This window comes from Pseudogymnoascus destructans (genome assembly GCF_001641265.1).
Source record: "Pseudogymnoascus destructans isolate 20631-21 unplaced genomic scaffold scaffold_7, whole genome shotgun sequence".
Taxonomy (NCBI): domain Eukaryota; kingdom Fungi; phylum Ascomycota; class Leotiomycetes; order Thelebolales; family Thelebolaceae; genus Pseudogymnoascus; species Pseudogymnoascus destructans.
In genome coordinates this window covers 302,563-317,388 of record NW_020167526.1, presented here as the reverse complement: position 1 = coordinate 317,388, position 14,826 = coordinate 302,563, and the positions used below count along the sequence as shown (strand labels likewise).

Here is a 14,826-nt window from a genome sequence, read left to right as displayed (position 1 = left end):
CCTAGCTATGATTAGTAGTCAAAAGCGAGTCGTGCCTCGGTCTCGGTCGGCCTCGCACCAAGATCGTGCTCCAGGAGCCAACCAACGCGCCGACGACCTTTTAAAGCTGCTTGTTCTTAAAGCAGAGGATATTCGTTTTCTTGAGTGATTTGGTTGATATCATAAGCCGTTGATAATCAGAGGAACTTAACTCCACAAAATACCAACGACATATTCGCAGAAATGTCACGAGCAAATGGTGGAAAGTTGAGCATCTATGTCGATTGTGGTTTGTCGCCCCATGGCACAATCTGTTGGTACCTACCTCTAATTTAAAATGCAGTATCTCCATATTCTTGGTTCGGATATACCAACATCGTCCGTTATCGCCCTCTCCTCAATGCTCATAATGTCGCCGTCGACACAATCCCCTTCTTTCTTGGCGCAGCCCGTATGAATGCCGGAAACCCCTTTGCGCCAACTCCTAAATTCAGAGAAGACTTCTCAGCGCAAGATTTCGATACGACGGGACGTTTATTGGGACTGAAAGTCGTGCAGCCGAAAGTCTTTCCTATCAATTCCATCTTCGTAAGTCCCCCAACGATGACCCAGCCGCAAGCAGCTAACCTGGAAAATAGGCCGTTCGTGTTGCCACCTGGGTTAAAGATAATTACCCCCAGGACAAGCTTGATGCAACGTTCTTAGCTCTAGCCTCGGGGTACTGGAGCAAAGGAATCAATGTCTCCTCGGCTGAGGGTATCACTGAGGCGCTTGATGGTATCTTTCCAGCTGCGGAGTTAGAGAAGATCCTAGCAAATGCTGTGACGCCTGAAAATAAGAAGAGGGTTATTGACCAAACAATGGGGGCTGGTGCTTTTGGCGCACCTTGGATAGTGGCGGTGAATAGCAATGGGGAAAAGAAGTCTTGGTTTGGAAATGATAGGTGGGATCAGGTGTTTGCGCATCTCAATGTGCCGTATACGCCTTTGTCAATTATTCCCCCAAGCAAACTATAGCTCGATATGGGTAGATTAAAGCCTATATAGAGGACGTTGGTTTTGGAGCTCATAGGTACTGTGGTCACCGAACTGGCTATGTCATGGAAGTTATCATCTGTTCTTATGTACATAAGAGCTACACCGAGAACAGATACCAAAGAAGACGGCGCTGTAGTTTAGATTCGTTTTTCAATCCAACTTAATTTTCTATATTATACACATCCAGTAACTCGGCTCTTTTCTACAAAAGCGATGCCTCCGAACCCCTCTTAGGTATCTCTCAAAGCTTAGAGAACATCATCTCCTTCTGAGCACGTACATCCAATTCCTGCGTCCAAGCGCTGCGTGGCTGGGTGTGCAAATACCAATATATGCCCGCTAAATCAGTTGGCTGCATGATATACGCATCAGCCTCGTCGAGCTTCTCCTTTTGACCCTCCCGCTCCCACTTCCGGCGCGTCACGCCACCGACCAGCTTTCCATCAACTGGTCCATCGATAATTAAATGTGCCCCATGAATACCTTTGCTCTGGTATTCCCGTGTGATAACCTGCGCTAATGATCTGAGACCAAATTTGCCGGGCGAGAAACTGCTCAAACCGGGCATACCACGCAAGGAGCCTGTCGCTCCTGTGAAGATGATGGTCCCACGCTCTGCGGCCAACATATCTGGCAGGACACGCTTTGTGGACCAGAAGGCGCCGAAAAGATTGATTTTGGTGAAGTTTTCGAATTCCTCACTTGTGGTGTCCAGGATCGACCGGCCATTCACACGGCGAGCACCGGCATTGTAGATAAGAACTTGTACTGTGCCAAGCTCAGCACGAATAGATTTAAAACTGAAGATGACTTGATCCTCGATCCGTAGGTCTGTGAGATAGTACCGCGCGCTGCCTTTCCCGAAGTCTGCGTCGATTCCTTGGACCATAGTTTGGAGCTTATCTTCTGTACGGGCGAGAAGAGCGACGACATATCCTTCAGCAACAAAACGGCGTGCGACAGCTTCCCCTATGCCAGGCCCGGCACCGACGACCGCGATGACTGGCTTCTTTTGCTCGTTCTGTGACATGGCTGCTGATGAGGAGAATATCAGAGGCTATTGGTGAATGACTTAAATGCTTGTTGGGAAGCTGGCAAAAGTCATGGGATGCTCAATTCGATAAACAATAAAAACAAATATATGGCTCCTCCAACTCTGTTACTTTAGTTGTTCCTAGTTTGGTCGGGTTACATTAATGGATGTTAGAATAATCAGAAAGGACGAACAGAGTCTCGTGCATTTATTGAATAGTAATCACACCTCGGTAAGTCACGAATTCGTACTAGCTTATATCCCCGCAATCTATCCCAGCACGGACTCGACGCGTCACAAGAGTATTTGGTATTAACTGCATGGACAAGAATAGTAATACATTGATTATTTGGTTACATGTCAGTCAACTACTACATACACTTAAACAAAGGGCACATATCCCTCGAGATGTTCGAAGGCAATTGTGCAACTAGACTCTGAAATTGGGCCTTGGATTATTTGATATTTGTGACTATCACCGGCATATATTTTCTAGAGTTACTAGACTGACTTCTCAAACCGTATGGATTGAATTACTTTACAAGTAATGCCTTCAACGTCACCTTGGCCCCTGTGATACCGTCGGCTGTGGCAGAAACAGTAATAGCTCCCGCGCCGGTAGCCTTCCGCGTCAGCGATGGGAAGGCAGTCATATCTGTCGGATCACCATTGTCGGTAGATACAATCGTGCCAGGTCCAGAAATGGAAAAGGTGATGCTGTTGCTTGCCCGTGGTACTGTATCCCCTTTGCTGTCAATTACCGCGATGCTGATGAAGGAAAGGTCGTCGTCGAGGCCGATGGCGGAACGATCAGCCGAGATGGCTAGCTTTGTGGCACTGCCAACCGTCCTTTTGATATCCTCCGCCCACTTCTTCCCGTTCTTATAGGTGACGACGCGGAGGTCACCAGGTTGGTAGATCACATCATCCCATCGGAATCTGTTGGAGGATTTTCCGGACTTGACCCTCCCTGCCGACTTTCCGTTCACGAAGAGCTCAGCTTCGTCTGCAGCCGAGAATACGTGGACTGGAGTGACAAGGCCAACGCGATCGGGTCACGTCCAATGGGGAAGAATATGTGCCATGGGGAAATCGGAGCGCCATCTCGATTGGTACTGAAAGAAGCGATCCTTCTTGAAGCCAGCCATATCGATGATCCCGAAGTAGGAGCTTCGCGAGGTGTCGAAGGGCGTTGGCTCGCCGACATAGTCCCAGCCAGTCCAGACGTACTCACCGGCAACATAAGGGTGTTCGTCCTGCGCAGCAAATACCTTATCGGGCGAGGCTCCCCACGAGGGCTCGTATAACCCGTAGTCACTGAGGTGTCTCGCCTCAACGTCCTCGCCCGAGTCGGGGCCGAAGACTTTTGCGCTTTCTGACCATGGTGGGTGATGGGTGATTACTATAATGGTTACTATAAAGTAATTGATGGTACGTTGTTTTCTTTTGTAACCGGGAAGACGTAAATACCGCGCGAGCTGACGGTTGAAGCTGACTCACTAGTGTAGATTAGTTTGTCTGGGAAAGCTACACGGAAGCTTGGGAATGTGCTTGACGTATCGGTACCGTGGCCTTCGCCCTGGTAGTTCAAGCCTTCGATATCCATCACCTGAGCTGTAAGGTCCGCAGCCTTGGCGTTGTTCATGCCCTGGGTCACCGGCCGAGTTAGGTCTTCCTCACGCACTATATTGCGCAGCTCCTGGGCTATCTTTCCTGTGGCTGGATTTGACTGATTTGGAATCTCGTTACCGATACTCCAGGCAATGATGGAGGGGCGGTTGCGATCACGACGGATAAAGGCGCGAAGGTCCGGCTCATGCCAGTCTGGGAATATTAAATGGAAGTCGTGGCTCTTCTTTGAGTACTCCAAGTGTCGAATATTTCGTCTAGAGCTATCATCCCCAACCGATCGGATAAATCAAGCAGTTCAGGCGCAGGTGGGTTGTGCGAAGTGCGGAGCGCATTGCCGCCCATCTCTTGCAGCATTTGCAATTGCCTCTCACCGGCGCGGATGTTGAAAGCAGCCCCCAAGGAGCCTAGATCGTGGTGGTTGCAGGTACCTTGGATGCGGACCGCCTCATCGTTGATAAGGACCCCCTTAATGGCATCATGGACCACAGAACGGATACCAAACTGAGTCTCATAAGTGTCAATCTTCACCCCGCTAACAGACAGAGTTGTTATGGCGACGTGCAAGTTCGGCTTCTGTGCAGGCGCTGGGCCCCAGAGCTTTGGGTTCTTCACAGTTGCTGAGCTATCTGCAGATCCCTTGGCTCCAGCTGCAACTTCGACTGTCACATCTGGAAATGTACCCACAGCTTTGCCTTTGGCTTTCTTAGTCAGTGGGTCAAATTCATAAACCTTGGTGCTTATGGTGATTTTTTGGCTAGTGCTTCTTTGATTCTCAACCTCGACAGTCAGATCGAGAGACGCTGATTTCTTGGTGACAGTTGGTGTGGTAATAAATGTGCCGAACTGTCCCACATGCGTTGCATCAGCCTTAACAAGCCATATGTTACGATATATACCAGCGCCTGGGTAGTAGCGCGAAGAGTCTAGGGCATTTAAGATGTCCGGTAAGATCTAGTCGGAACGAGTTATACCCGTATGGCCACCCACCGACGAGATAACCATCTACCCACACTGCCGAGTACGACATGGCACCGTCAATGTCAAGGAAGGTCGACCTGCCAGCAGCTATGTCCTCCGCGGTAAGTGTCAGACTCCGACGGTACCAGCCGACTCCATTCGAGGGCAAGCGTCCCATCTCGCCCGAAATCCCTGGAGCATTGAAAGGCCCTTTGATGGTATAGTCATGGGGCATCGACGGCCTCCCAGGATTTGTCATCAAAGGAATGCTGCACATAGCTGATGTTACTACCTGGAGGAGTTCCAGAGGGACGTTCATGCTTGGTGCTGCTGATGAAGTCGTTACCCGAAGGGAGTATCCATTGCTTTAGCAAGTCGTACGACAGAGCGTCGGGATTGGACGTAAAACGCTCGAACCGCCAGCCCGCGTTAAGGCTGATCCGCTGGCGGCCGCTTGCTGCCCCGCCATTGTTACGGCTCTCGACGGCATGCGATTGAACGGACTGTGCTAACAGTAACAAAAAGGCGAGCCCGCAGGCGTTGTACAACATTCTTAGATGAGGTAACATCTTCGCTGATGAGCAAATACATTCATTCTTCCGGCGATTCTGAGAGCTTTTATAGCTGCTCGAAAAGATCAGCGTATGCACTTAACTGCGGCCAAGCAGGCCAATGGGATACCCTTGGGAAACGCCCCCAAAACAGGGCTAATTCCTTGGCAAATCCCGGTATTTCCCCGCAATCTCCAACACATCCAACGTACAGTATTATCTCGTTAAGTCGATACACGATTAGTCGATTTTCTGGATAACTCGATAACTTTCTTCGGATCCTTCCATTCGTCATACAAATCACGATACACACGATATTGAGTCCCTTTTCCCAATTATCGACTTAAACTAATTACTGGACTACTCTTAGAATACCTTCAAAATGCCTTTGAAAAAGCTCTATTCTATGTCTCTCGAACAGCGAAAAGCCCTCCGAACCTGGCATCGATCTCACCATCCGAAACCTACACAAAAGGCCACTATACAGTGGTTCCTCGAGAAATACAATCGTCAACTTAGCCAATCTACAGTCTCAGAATCCCTTAGCTCTCGATTTTTGGACCTTGACGATACTTCTAATACTCTGGAAACAAACAGCTTTAAAGCTCAGCGTCGCCGCGCTGTCGCCTGGCCTGAATTAGAAGCTGCTCTTTACGACTGGCAGAGGCTTATTGAAGAGCGTGGCGGCATTACAACTACAGAAATCTTACAATCAAAGGCGAAGATTATCTGGAATCAGCTACCACAATACCGTGGACTACCTACGCCAGAATTTAGCTACGGATGGATCGTAAAGTTTTGACAACGGCATAATATATTATATCGAACTCTACATGGTGAAGCTGGATCTATTGGTGTCACTGCAGAAGAACAAATGAAGGCTATACAAACTATTGCGGGGGAGTTTTTAGAGGACAATATTTACAACATGGATGAGACTGGGCTTTACTGGAGGATGAGCCCTTCAAAGGGCTTTACAACATGATCAATTCCAGGACAGAAGAAGGACAAAGCACGCATATCAGTAGCCATTTGTGTTAATGCTGCTGGAACAGATCGACTTCCTCTTTAGTTTATTGGAAAGGCTAAAAAGCCTTGAGCTTTACAACACATTGATGTAGGGGCAATGGGTGGGGTTTGGAGGTGGAATAAGAAGGCTTGGATGAATCAATTTGTTATGGCAGATTGGCTAAATGCTTTCTATACTCATATTTTTACATCATGTTCTATACTGCTTACAATGGATAACTTCTCAGCCCATATCGCTGCAGTGGAATCGACGCCTCCTCCTCCAAACATATGAATTATCTTGCTTCCTCCAAATGCGACCAGTCGATATCAACCTCTCGATTAAGGTATTATAGCCTCTTTAAAAAGCTATTATCGTCAGCAATGGCTCGAGTTCATGCTCAAATCTTTTAGCAACAACCTGGATCCAATCAAACCAATGACAATACACTTTGCAATTCGCTGGCTTATTCGATCATGGCATCACGACGTTACAAATACGACTATCTACAATTGCTTTCGAAAAAGCACGATTCTTTTATGCCCAATACAGCTTCCTATACACCCACTCCCTGTTCTAAACGACTTATATACTCGAGCACAACAAGCTGGTCATATATCAGACGCTATGGACCTTTCGAACTTTTTGAATCCAGCGGAGGAGGGAATACAAGAGGTGGAGGGAGGCTTAGATGAGGACACAATTCTACAGGAGGCGATGGCTCCATATATACAGGTTTCCGATGCTCAAGATGATGACGATGAGGAGCCCCAGCGTCCTGTGCTCACCACACAGAACGCTGTACAAGCTCTCCAAGTTCTGATTGAGTTCTCAGAATCTGAGAATGGTGGCATCACGGATCCAGCATCATTTTTGCGCTCTTTAGAGCGCGTGGAGAGGCGATTAGTGGCCAAACAGGCCAATGAGTTGGTTCAAGGCACGTTGGATGGATGGATGGTTTAGCTGAGGGGCTACTTCTGGTCTACTTCAGATCACTTCCTAACTCGATATTTCTATAACTTGATATATTTATGCATGACCAATTACATCGACTTAACGAGATAATACTGTAGCACACACCAAACCCCACACTCAATGTAGCATTCATCACTCTACCTACCCCGTGTCGTTGGGTATGACGGAAATATTATGGATATATTGATATAGGGCAAAAGATCTATACAGTAAAGCACCATTATAACGATTCTCGATTAAGCGATAACTTCATTATTGCGATATTTTTCCTGGTCCCGACAACACCACCATACAATTACCGATACTCATCATACCGGTGCTCCCTTTCCTGAATATCGCTTTATCCGTGCTATGGTGTTCCCACCAGACCTTGAAATGACGAAACGATTTGCAATAACTATTGAGCAACGCCGGGCTCTACGCAAGTGGGCACATCAACAACACCTGAAGCCTTCTCAAAAGCAATGTATCGAATGGTTCTCTCAGAACTACGGCCATAAACTCAGTCAGTCGACAGTTTCTGAGTCTTTAAGCTCACATTTCGAAGACCTAGACAAAGCTATACAACCTACGGGATCACGACTATGAGTTGGACAGTGGCCAGAAGTGGAGCGACTCCTTATTATATGGCAGCAACGAATTCAATCGCGTGGAGGTTTTACAAGCAGTGATATACTACAAGAAAAGGCTCGAGAGATTTGGCAACAACTACCGAACGACGATAATCTACAATGCCCAGACTTCTCAACTGGCTGGCTCCATCGATTTAAAGCACGATATCATATCAAGGTTCATACAAACACGGCGAAGGAGGCTCTTGTCCAGAAACAGCAGAGGAGGAAATGAAGGCTCTACGAACTATCGCTGGTGAATTTCAAGAGGAGGACATTTATAATATGGACGAGACAGGCCTATACTGGAAGATGATGCCGTCTCGAGGGCTTGCAACACAAACGCTTCCAGGATTAAAGAAGGAGAAAACTCGAATTAGCCTTGTCTTTTGTGTTAATGCTTCTGGAACTGATCACCTACCTGTGTGGATGATTGGACGATATAAACAGCTGTGTGCACTTCAAAATATCAATATACCATCAATGGGAGGGCAATGGCATGCGAGCCAGAAGGCTTGGATGAATACAACAATTATGAGCGAATGGCTTCACGCTTTCTATTGACATATTGGAATGACTCGACAAGTTCTTCTTACGATGGATAACTTCTCAGCTCATAACACCACTCTTGAGCTTTGTCCTCCTCCAACGAACATACGTATTTGTTGGCTTCCTGCTAACAGTACTAGTCGATTCCAGCCCCTTGATCAAGACATCATTCAAATGTCATTATCGATGGCAGTGGCTCTCTTTTATGCTTGATGCTTTTACTTCAGATTGAAAGCCACTCGAATTGATGAATCTACACTTTGCGGTCCGATGGATTCTACGGAGCTGGAATCATTATGTCACAAATACAACAATCTATAACTGTTTTCGGAAATCTACACTTGTTAGCATTCCGATTGCTCTTCCGATTCCAATTACTCCTCCAGGTATCAACGAACTCTATGAACAAGTTATACAAGCTGGCAATATTCATGACGTTATGGCAATTTTTAACTTTCTAAACCCAAGCAACGAAGAAGAGGATATACAAGATGGGACACTAAGCGAGGACGAGGCTCTACAAGAGGTTATTGATGAGCATCTAGGTCTTCAGCAAACTCAAGATGATGATGAAGAGTTGCAATTAGAGCGCTCTTTACATTCTGTGAAGAGCGCTCGTCAAGCACTCCAGGTTCTGATTGAGTTTACTTGTTACAGCTATAGTAACATGATGTCATGGTTACAGGGCCAGGGCCTAGTAACGTGACGTGTGAGTCACAGTGGGAAGCGGGGTAGGCTGCCATGTGACGGGGCTAATGGATAGTTGCAGAAACTAGTGGATATTGAATAGTTGAGCTATCCACGAACTATCCTGACATTGTATTCGCAGAGTTTGTACTCTAGCCAAATTGTGGCTTCTATTTCTGTGTATTTTGCTCCACAGGGTTCATGCTAGTATGGGTATTCTGGTCGGCACCTCATTGTGCGAACTGCAATCTCGTAGTCTTGTGTAGTGCCTTGCCAGCTCGTTAGTGGCTTTGGCATAGGAATTGCTTAGTTGACTGTCTCCTAGAGCATGGCTTCCTTGAAGGTTCTTACTGCTCCTAGCAGTTGGTCCTTAAAGAGAGTCTTACTTGCTGTCTTCTCAAATGCTTGTAACTGGTGATTTTGAGAGCTAGTGAGCTCCTTGTCGTGATTCTTGTCTTCTCTGTTTGACGAGCAGAATTCCTTGAGATCCTAAGTGGTAACACTCTAGTTCTCTTTTCCTTTTAACGTGGCGCACAGTTGTCCTCATAGGGCATTATACCCGCCCTGTAAGTAGCATTGAGCTGTTTGCCATACTTTCTTCCACCATTCCCTTTCTTGTGTAAGGTTAACTTAACAGAGGAGGCAGGGGATCAGATACAAAGGCTTTCTAAGTAACACGTTACAGTATTATAAAGAATACTATATTGAGTTGAGCATGAAGCTCCTATCTAAGGGAATACTATCTACTTATAGAGTGGTGTCATGCCAAAGGGATATCAAGAATATTATAGATAACAAATATCCATCATATCCTCTACTATCCATCACGTGTGTAAGGACACAGGGCACCCAGCTCACAGTAATAGCATATGAGAGTGCGAGTCGGAGGCTAAACGGATGCTATCCTATAGGTCTACTACGAAGGATACAAAAAAGATGAAGGGGGAACCCCGTGAGTCAATTCCCTTAAGTACCCGAAACCCATCCGACTCGGTTAGCCCACCCCAATGATCACATGTGACCAGGGGGAACCTCGTGAGTCATTTCCCTCAAGTACCCAAAACCCATCCGACTCGGTTAGCCCGCCCAAATGATCACACATGACCCGCAGCTACTCAGAGTCTGCTCCTTAGAGTGAGAGACGAGAAGGCATCCTTGCAACGTGGGATATCAAGGATATTATGGATAACAAATATACATATATCCTCTGCTATCCATCACGTGGGGTTGTGGCTGTAAACGCTAGACTTGTAACTCATAGGTCACGTTACTAGAGCCTAGCCCTACTAGCCCTGTAACCATGATGTCACATTACCATAGCTGTAACACTAGTCTGGTTTTTTGTAATGATAGTCTAGGTGTTATTATCCATTAGCGATTTGAGCTCATCTTCCATGGCTGCTCTCTATTAAGGCTAGTAAGCACTCTGTCTAGCTTTTTAGTAGTTAATAGGCTCCTTTTCTTTAGTGCTTGGTGTTGCCAGCTGCTGTGTATCACCGTGGGTGTCATATAGGGGCTATGGTTCTAGGAAGCCTTGTTGTTTATCTGTGTAGGCAGTAGTTTAATGCTGACTTCTAGACGATAGAAGACACAGAGGTTTCTTACGTAAGGTTAACTTGACAGAGGAGGCAGGGGATTAAACACAAAGGCTTTTAAGTAACACGTTATAGTATTGTAAAGAATACTATATTAAGTTGAGCACGAAGCTTCTATGTAAGGGAATACTATGTACTTATATAGTGGTGTTGTGCCTTATGGATAATCCGGATAGTTGATAGATAGCTAGATAATCTAGATAGTTGATAGATAGCTTAACTATCTAATATCCACTAGTTTCTACAGCTATCCACTAGCCTAGTCATGCTACAGCCTAGCCCTACTAGCATCGTGACTTCTTAGGTCATGTTACTAGAGCCTAGCCCTGCTAGCCCCATAACTAACAGGGCTAAAGAAGAATTCAAAGTGGTACAGTCATAATCTGTTAAGTTGATAGCTTAGCTCCTGTAAATAATATTGAGATAGTGTAAATATTAAGATATCGAATTTCACAAGACATCTATATAAAATGAGGCTATTTACATAAACCAGCAATCTAAGATTCCCTATGCCTTAGAATTGGCTACTATAAGCCCTAACTCTCTCTTAAACTTCTAAAAGGACCATAAATACACTGCTGCCTCCTTCGTGCCACTATTCCTAGATTCTATGAACTGAATTAGACGTTGTACAGCTTGATGTGTAGCTTGTAGGGTTAGCATAGACTGTAAATTAAGCTTTTTATCCTCGTCATCATCTTGAGCCTTAGAATCTGGTATATATTGTGCAATGACTTGCTCTAGCAGTACTTGTGCGGCCCAATTTCCACTACCAAGCACCATGTACTTGTACCCGAGTACATGCATAGAAAATGTACACGCATAGAATATGAGAGTGAATGAAGCAATGAAGTAATGCTCAACAATGGCTGAAATCTCAATACCACTATGTGCTGCAATTATTACCTTGCATGGATACATGAACGCATCATATGGAGAGATTGAAAAGAAGCTTGGAATCTCAGCTGACTCTATTGCATATATATGGCACCAAACTTAAAAAGGCAGGGAATACTGAAATTCACAACCTTCTCCAACACCTCGAATCAAAGCCACAAAGTGGAAGACCACAGACAATTCAAAGGGATTCTGAAGAGTTACTACGCATACGATCTTTGCTACTTGCAAATCCATTTGACACTTTTCAACAAGTTATTAATAAGCAAAATCTAAACATATTCTGGTTTATCACACCAACAACAAGAGCAATACTACTCAACGATTGCTACAACCATCTATGATTCATTACACGTCATCGCTCCTTAGTTACTGGGCCGATATTACCACATAGCATATCTCTACAACCCTCTATGATTCATTACATGACATCACTCATACTACCACATGACATATCTCTACCAACTAGAGGCCTAGGAGCATGAACGATAGCTCTAAAAGCTCCTACGAACCTCTATGATTCATTACATGTCATCGCTCTTTAGTTACCCACAAGATTGGTTAAGTTATGACATAATTTGTCTATGACATAATTTGTCTATAGGGTACTCTGACCTTGGACCTCCTTTTACTTCCTATAGGCTACGAACCTAAGAGATGGTTCTATGGGATTCTCTTACGTCGACTACAGTTACCAAGCCTGGTAATCATGGAAAGTCTTGGAAAATGAGAGAACTACACTCCTTTAGCATAAATAGGATTGCCCTTTCCTTAAGAAAGGGCAAGCAGACAATACAGTAAATTGACTATCACATACTTCCACGTCTTTTCCACGCTTCCAAGCATTCATCTTGTTACTCCTTGTTTCTGAAAAGTCAGTGAGGTGTTAACCTCTGACTTACCCCTGAGTTCCCAGACTCAACATTTGTTGCAACTTGTCTGAACCACTTCACTACATCATACACCTGATTGCTGCGTTGTGGAATAGTCTAAGCTACGACCCTTTGGCTCTGTTTTCTAAGACAGTGTGTTGTCTTAGTAAATTTATCCCTTCCTTGGGTGGCTAGATTCTCACATCTGGTGCACCCACCATTACACAAGTGTTGAAATTCCACAACCTATTGTACAGAAAAACATCTGCCTCAAGCCCTACTTGAATAATATCATTCCTTCAGTACGATGAAAATTCTGCAAATGGGCACTATCCGAACTTGAAGCTGGATCAATTTTTATTTTCTCAGACGAATCATATATCAATTTCGGAGGGAATCCACGTAAGAAACGACGGATAACAGTTCAATGGGGTCATACAGCAGAGAGCATGGCAATTCAACAGAAGAAATCTTTATTTCAAGTTATGTTTTGGGGAGCAATGAGTTCAGAAACCTCTATGTTACGCCCTTCTCGTTCATGGATTCCTGAAAGTATAGAAGAGAAGCAGATACATGTGCAGAAACTACGAGAGATAAATGCATATTGGAAATCAAAAGCAGAGAATGAACTTGTTAGAACAACAACAGTTGGAACTCTTGAGTACGGATATATGGAAACTCTAAATGCAGATATTCGGAATGGCAAAATCAAATGGAAAAAGGCACGAGTTGCTTCACAAGAGTTGGAGATATAGAGACATGGAGTAGAGGACGGCAATCAGAAGGGCAAGAAGTTTCAAAGGGCAGGATTGATTGGTTTCTATATTGAGAGATGGTTCTTATTCCTCTTCTCTTCCCCTACTTTTGAAAAGTAAAGGCTTTACATCCTACAAAACGAGTATGGTTTGTGGATAATAATGCAAGTCTTCATTTGAAGGCTCACCGATCATTGGAAGATTATATGAAGAAGGAGGGAATATATAGAGTGAAATTTTTGCCTCCAAACTCTCCCGATTTGCACCCTATTGAAAATGCCTTTGATTATCTCAAGGATCAGGTTGACGGCTATACACCATTAAACGGAGAGAAGTTTGAGAGAGCTCATCACGGGTATTTCTTGAGGAAGAATGGGGGAATCTACACAATTATGTGCTTCGTTTAAGGACAAGTTGGAGCAGTGTATTGCAGTCAATGGGGGGAACAACTTCCGTGGGTAGATCAATAGTACGAGTAGAGTATGTACATGCATTTTCTCCAAGTACTTACACACCCCACTTATTACGCACAGACCCTGTGGAAATTTTTGGGCTGCACGAGTATATCCTCCCCTATAGGCTCCCTAATGCTCTCCTCCATCATCTCTATGTACTCCTCCACTAGATTTAAGAAGTTCAAGAGATCCATAGCATCATGGATGTGGCCAACTTGTTGTACTTGTTAATAAAGGTCGTTCATATTAGGAAGAGGGTGTATTAGAAGCTGAATTAGGCATTGGTGAATTGTGCTTTTTCGAAAGCAGTTATAGATAGTTATGTTTGTAACATTGTGAGTCCATGATCGAATGAGCCATCGAATGGCAAGTCAGACATTCATTGCTTAGACAGGGTCTTTATTCGCTTTATAACATTTAAGCATATAGTGGAGCCATTGTCACTAGTAGTATGCTTTAAGGGCAGCGATGATGCCTTAATAAGAGGTTGAAATCAGCTTGTTGGATTTAGAGGAAGCTAGATGATGTAGATGTTTAGGGGAGGAGGAGTTGATTTAATAGCGGCAATATGTGCTAAGAAGTTATCCATCGTTAGGAGTATTAATCGAGATGTGCCTACTTGTAAACAGAAGGCCTTTAACCATTCTGCCATAATGAACTGATTGATCTAAGCCTTTTTATTCCATCTCTAAACCCCTCCCATTGCTATGTCTTTAACATTTCGAAGGGCTCGTGGTGTCTTTGCCTTTCTAATAAACCATAGTGGAAATCGATCTGTGCTAGTTGAATTAACACAAACAACTACTAATATTCTTGCCTTCTCTCTTTTCCAACCTATAGCTGCCTCCGCTGTCATCTTCTAGTATAGTCCCATCTCATCCATGTTATATATATCCTCCTCTAAGTATTCCCCTACTACTATTTGAATTGCTCGCATCTCTTCCTCTGCTATAGCTAGAACTAATCTAGCTTTACCGTGTCGAACTTGATTAAGAATCTTATGATGTTGTCGAAACCTTGTGACCCACCCAACCTAAACTCTAGGACTGTTTTGTAAGGACACAGGGAATACGGCTCTCCGTAGGTGCATATGGGAGTGCGAGTCGGAGGTGATGCTGTATTCTATCCTATAGGTCTACTACGAAGGATACAAAAAAGATGAAGGGGGAACCCCGTTGAGTCTGTTTCCTTAACTCCCGAAACGGGCCCGACTCGGTTATCCCAACCCTAGC

At 44.8% G+C, this 14,826-nt stretch overlaps 5 protein-coding genes across 5 annotated transcripts; 3 read left to right on the top strand and 2 right to left on the bottom strand.

Annotated features, from left to right (window-relative positions):
* Positions 1-222: 222 nt before the first annotated feature.
* Positions 223-995, top strand: VC83_02843 (uncharacterized protein; the record flags this gene model as incomplete). The annotated part of the gene is made up of 3 exons (XM_024466497.1): positions 223-268; positions 323-567; positions 618-995. 3 exons carry the CDS (start codon positions 223-225, stop codon positions 993-995), a joined length of 669 nt encoding a protein of 222 aa, XP_024325157.1.
* Positions 996-1,196: 201 nt separating this feature from the next.
* On the bottom strand, positions 1,197-2,215 carry VC83_02842 (uncharacterized protein). Its single transcript, XM_024466496.1, has one exon. It carries the CDS (start codon positions 2,044-2,046, stop codon positions 1,258-1,260), a length of 789 nt encoding a protein of 262 aa, XP_024325158.1. The 5' UTR covers positions 2,047-2,215; the 3' UTR covers positions 1,197-1,257.
* A 367-nt stretch (positions 2,216-2,582) lies between these two features.
* Positions 2,583-5,335, bottom strand: VC83_02841 (uncharacterized protein; the record flags this gene model as incomplete). Its single annotated transcript, XM_024466495.1, has 5 exons — positions 4,669-5,335; positions 4,053-4,604; positions 3,550-3,873; positions 3,109-3,451; positions 2,583-2,988 (listed from the first exon to the last, which is right to left on the bottom strand). Exons 1-5 carry the CDS (start codon positions 4,955-4,957, stop codon positions 2,583-2,585), a joined length of 1,914 nt encoding a protein of 637 aa, XP_024325159.1. The 5' UTR covers positions 4,958-5,335.
* A 1,490-nt stretch (positions 5,336-6,825) lies between these two features.
* VC83_02840 (uncharacterized protein) lies at positions 6,826-7,161 on the top strand (the record flags this gene model as incomplete). Its single annotated transcript, XM_024466494.1, has 1 exon — positions 6,826-7,161. One exon carries the CDS (start codon positions 6,826-6,828, stop codon positions 7,159-7,161), a length of 336 nt encoding a protein of 111 aa, XP_024325160.1.
* A 1,611-nt stretch (positions 7,162-8,772) lies between these two features.
* Positions 8,773-9,034, top strand: VC83_02839 (uncharacterized protein; the record flags this gene model as incomplete). The annotated part of the gene is made up of 2 exons (XM_024466493.1): positions 8,773-8,964; positions 9,032-9,034. 2 exons carry the CDS (start codon positions 8,773-8,775, stop codon positions 9,032-9,034), a joined length of 195 nt encoding a protein of 64 aa, XP_024325348.1.
* Positions 9,035-14,826: the final 5,792 nt, after the last annotated feature.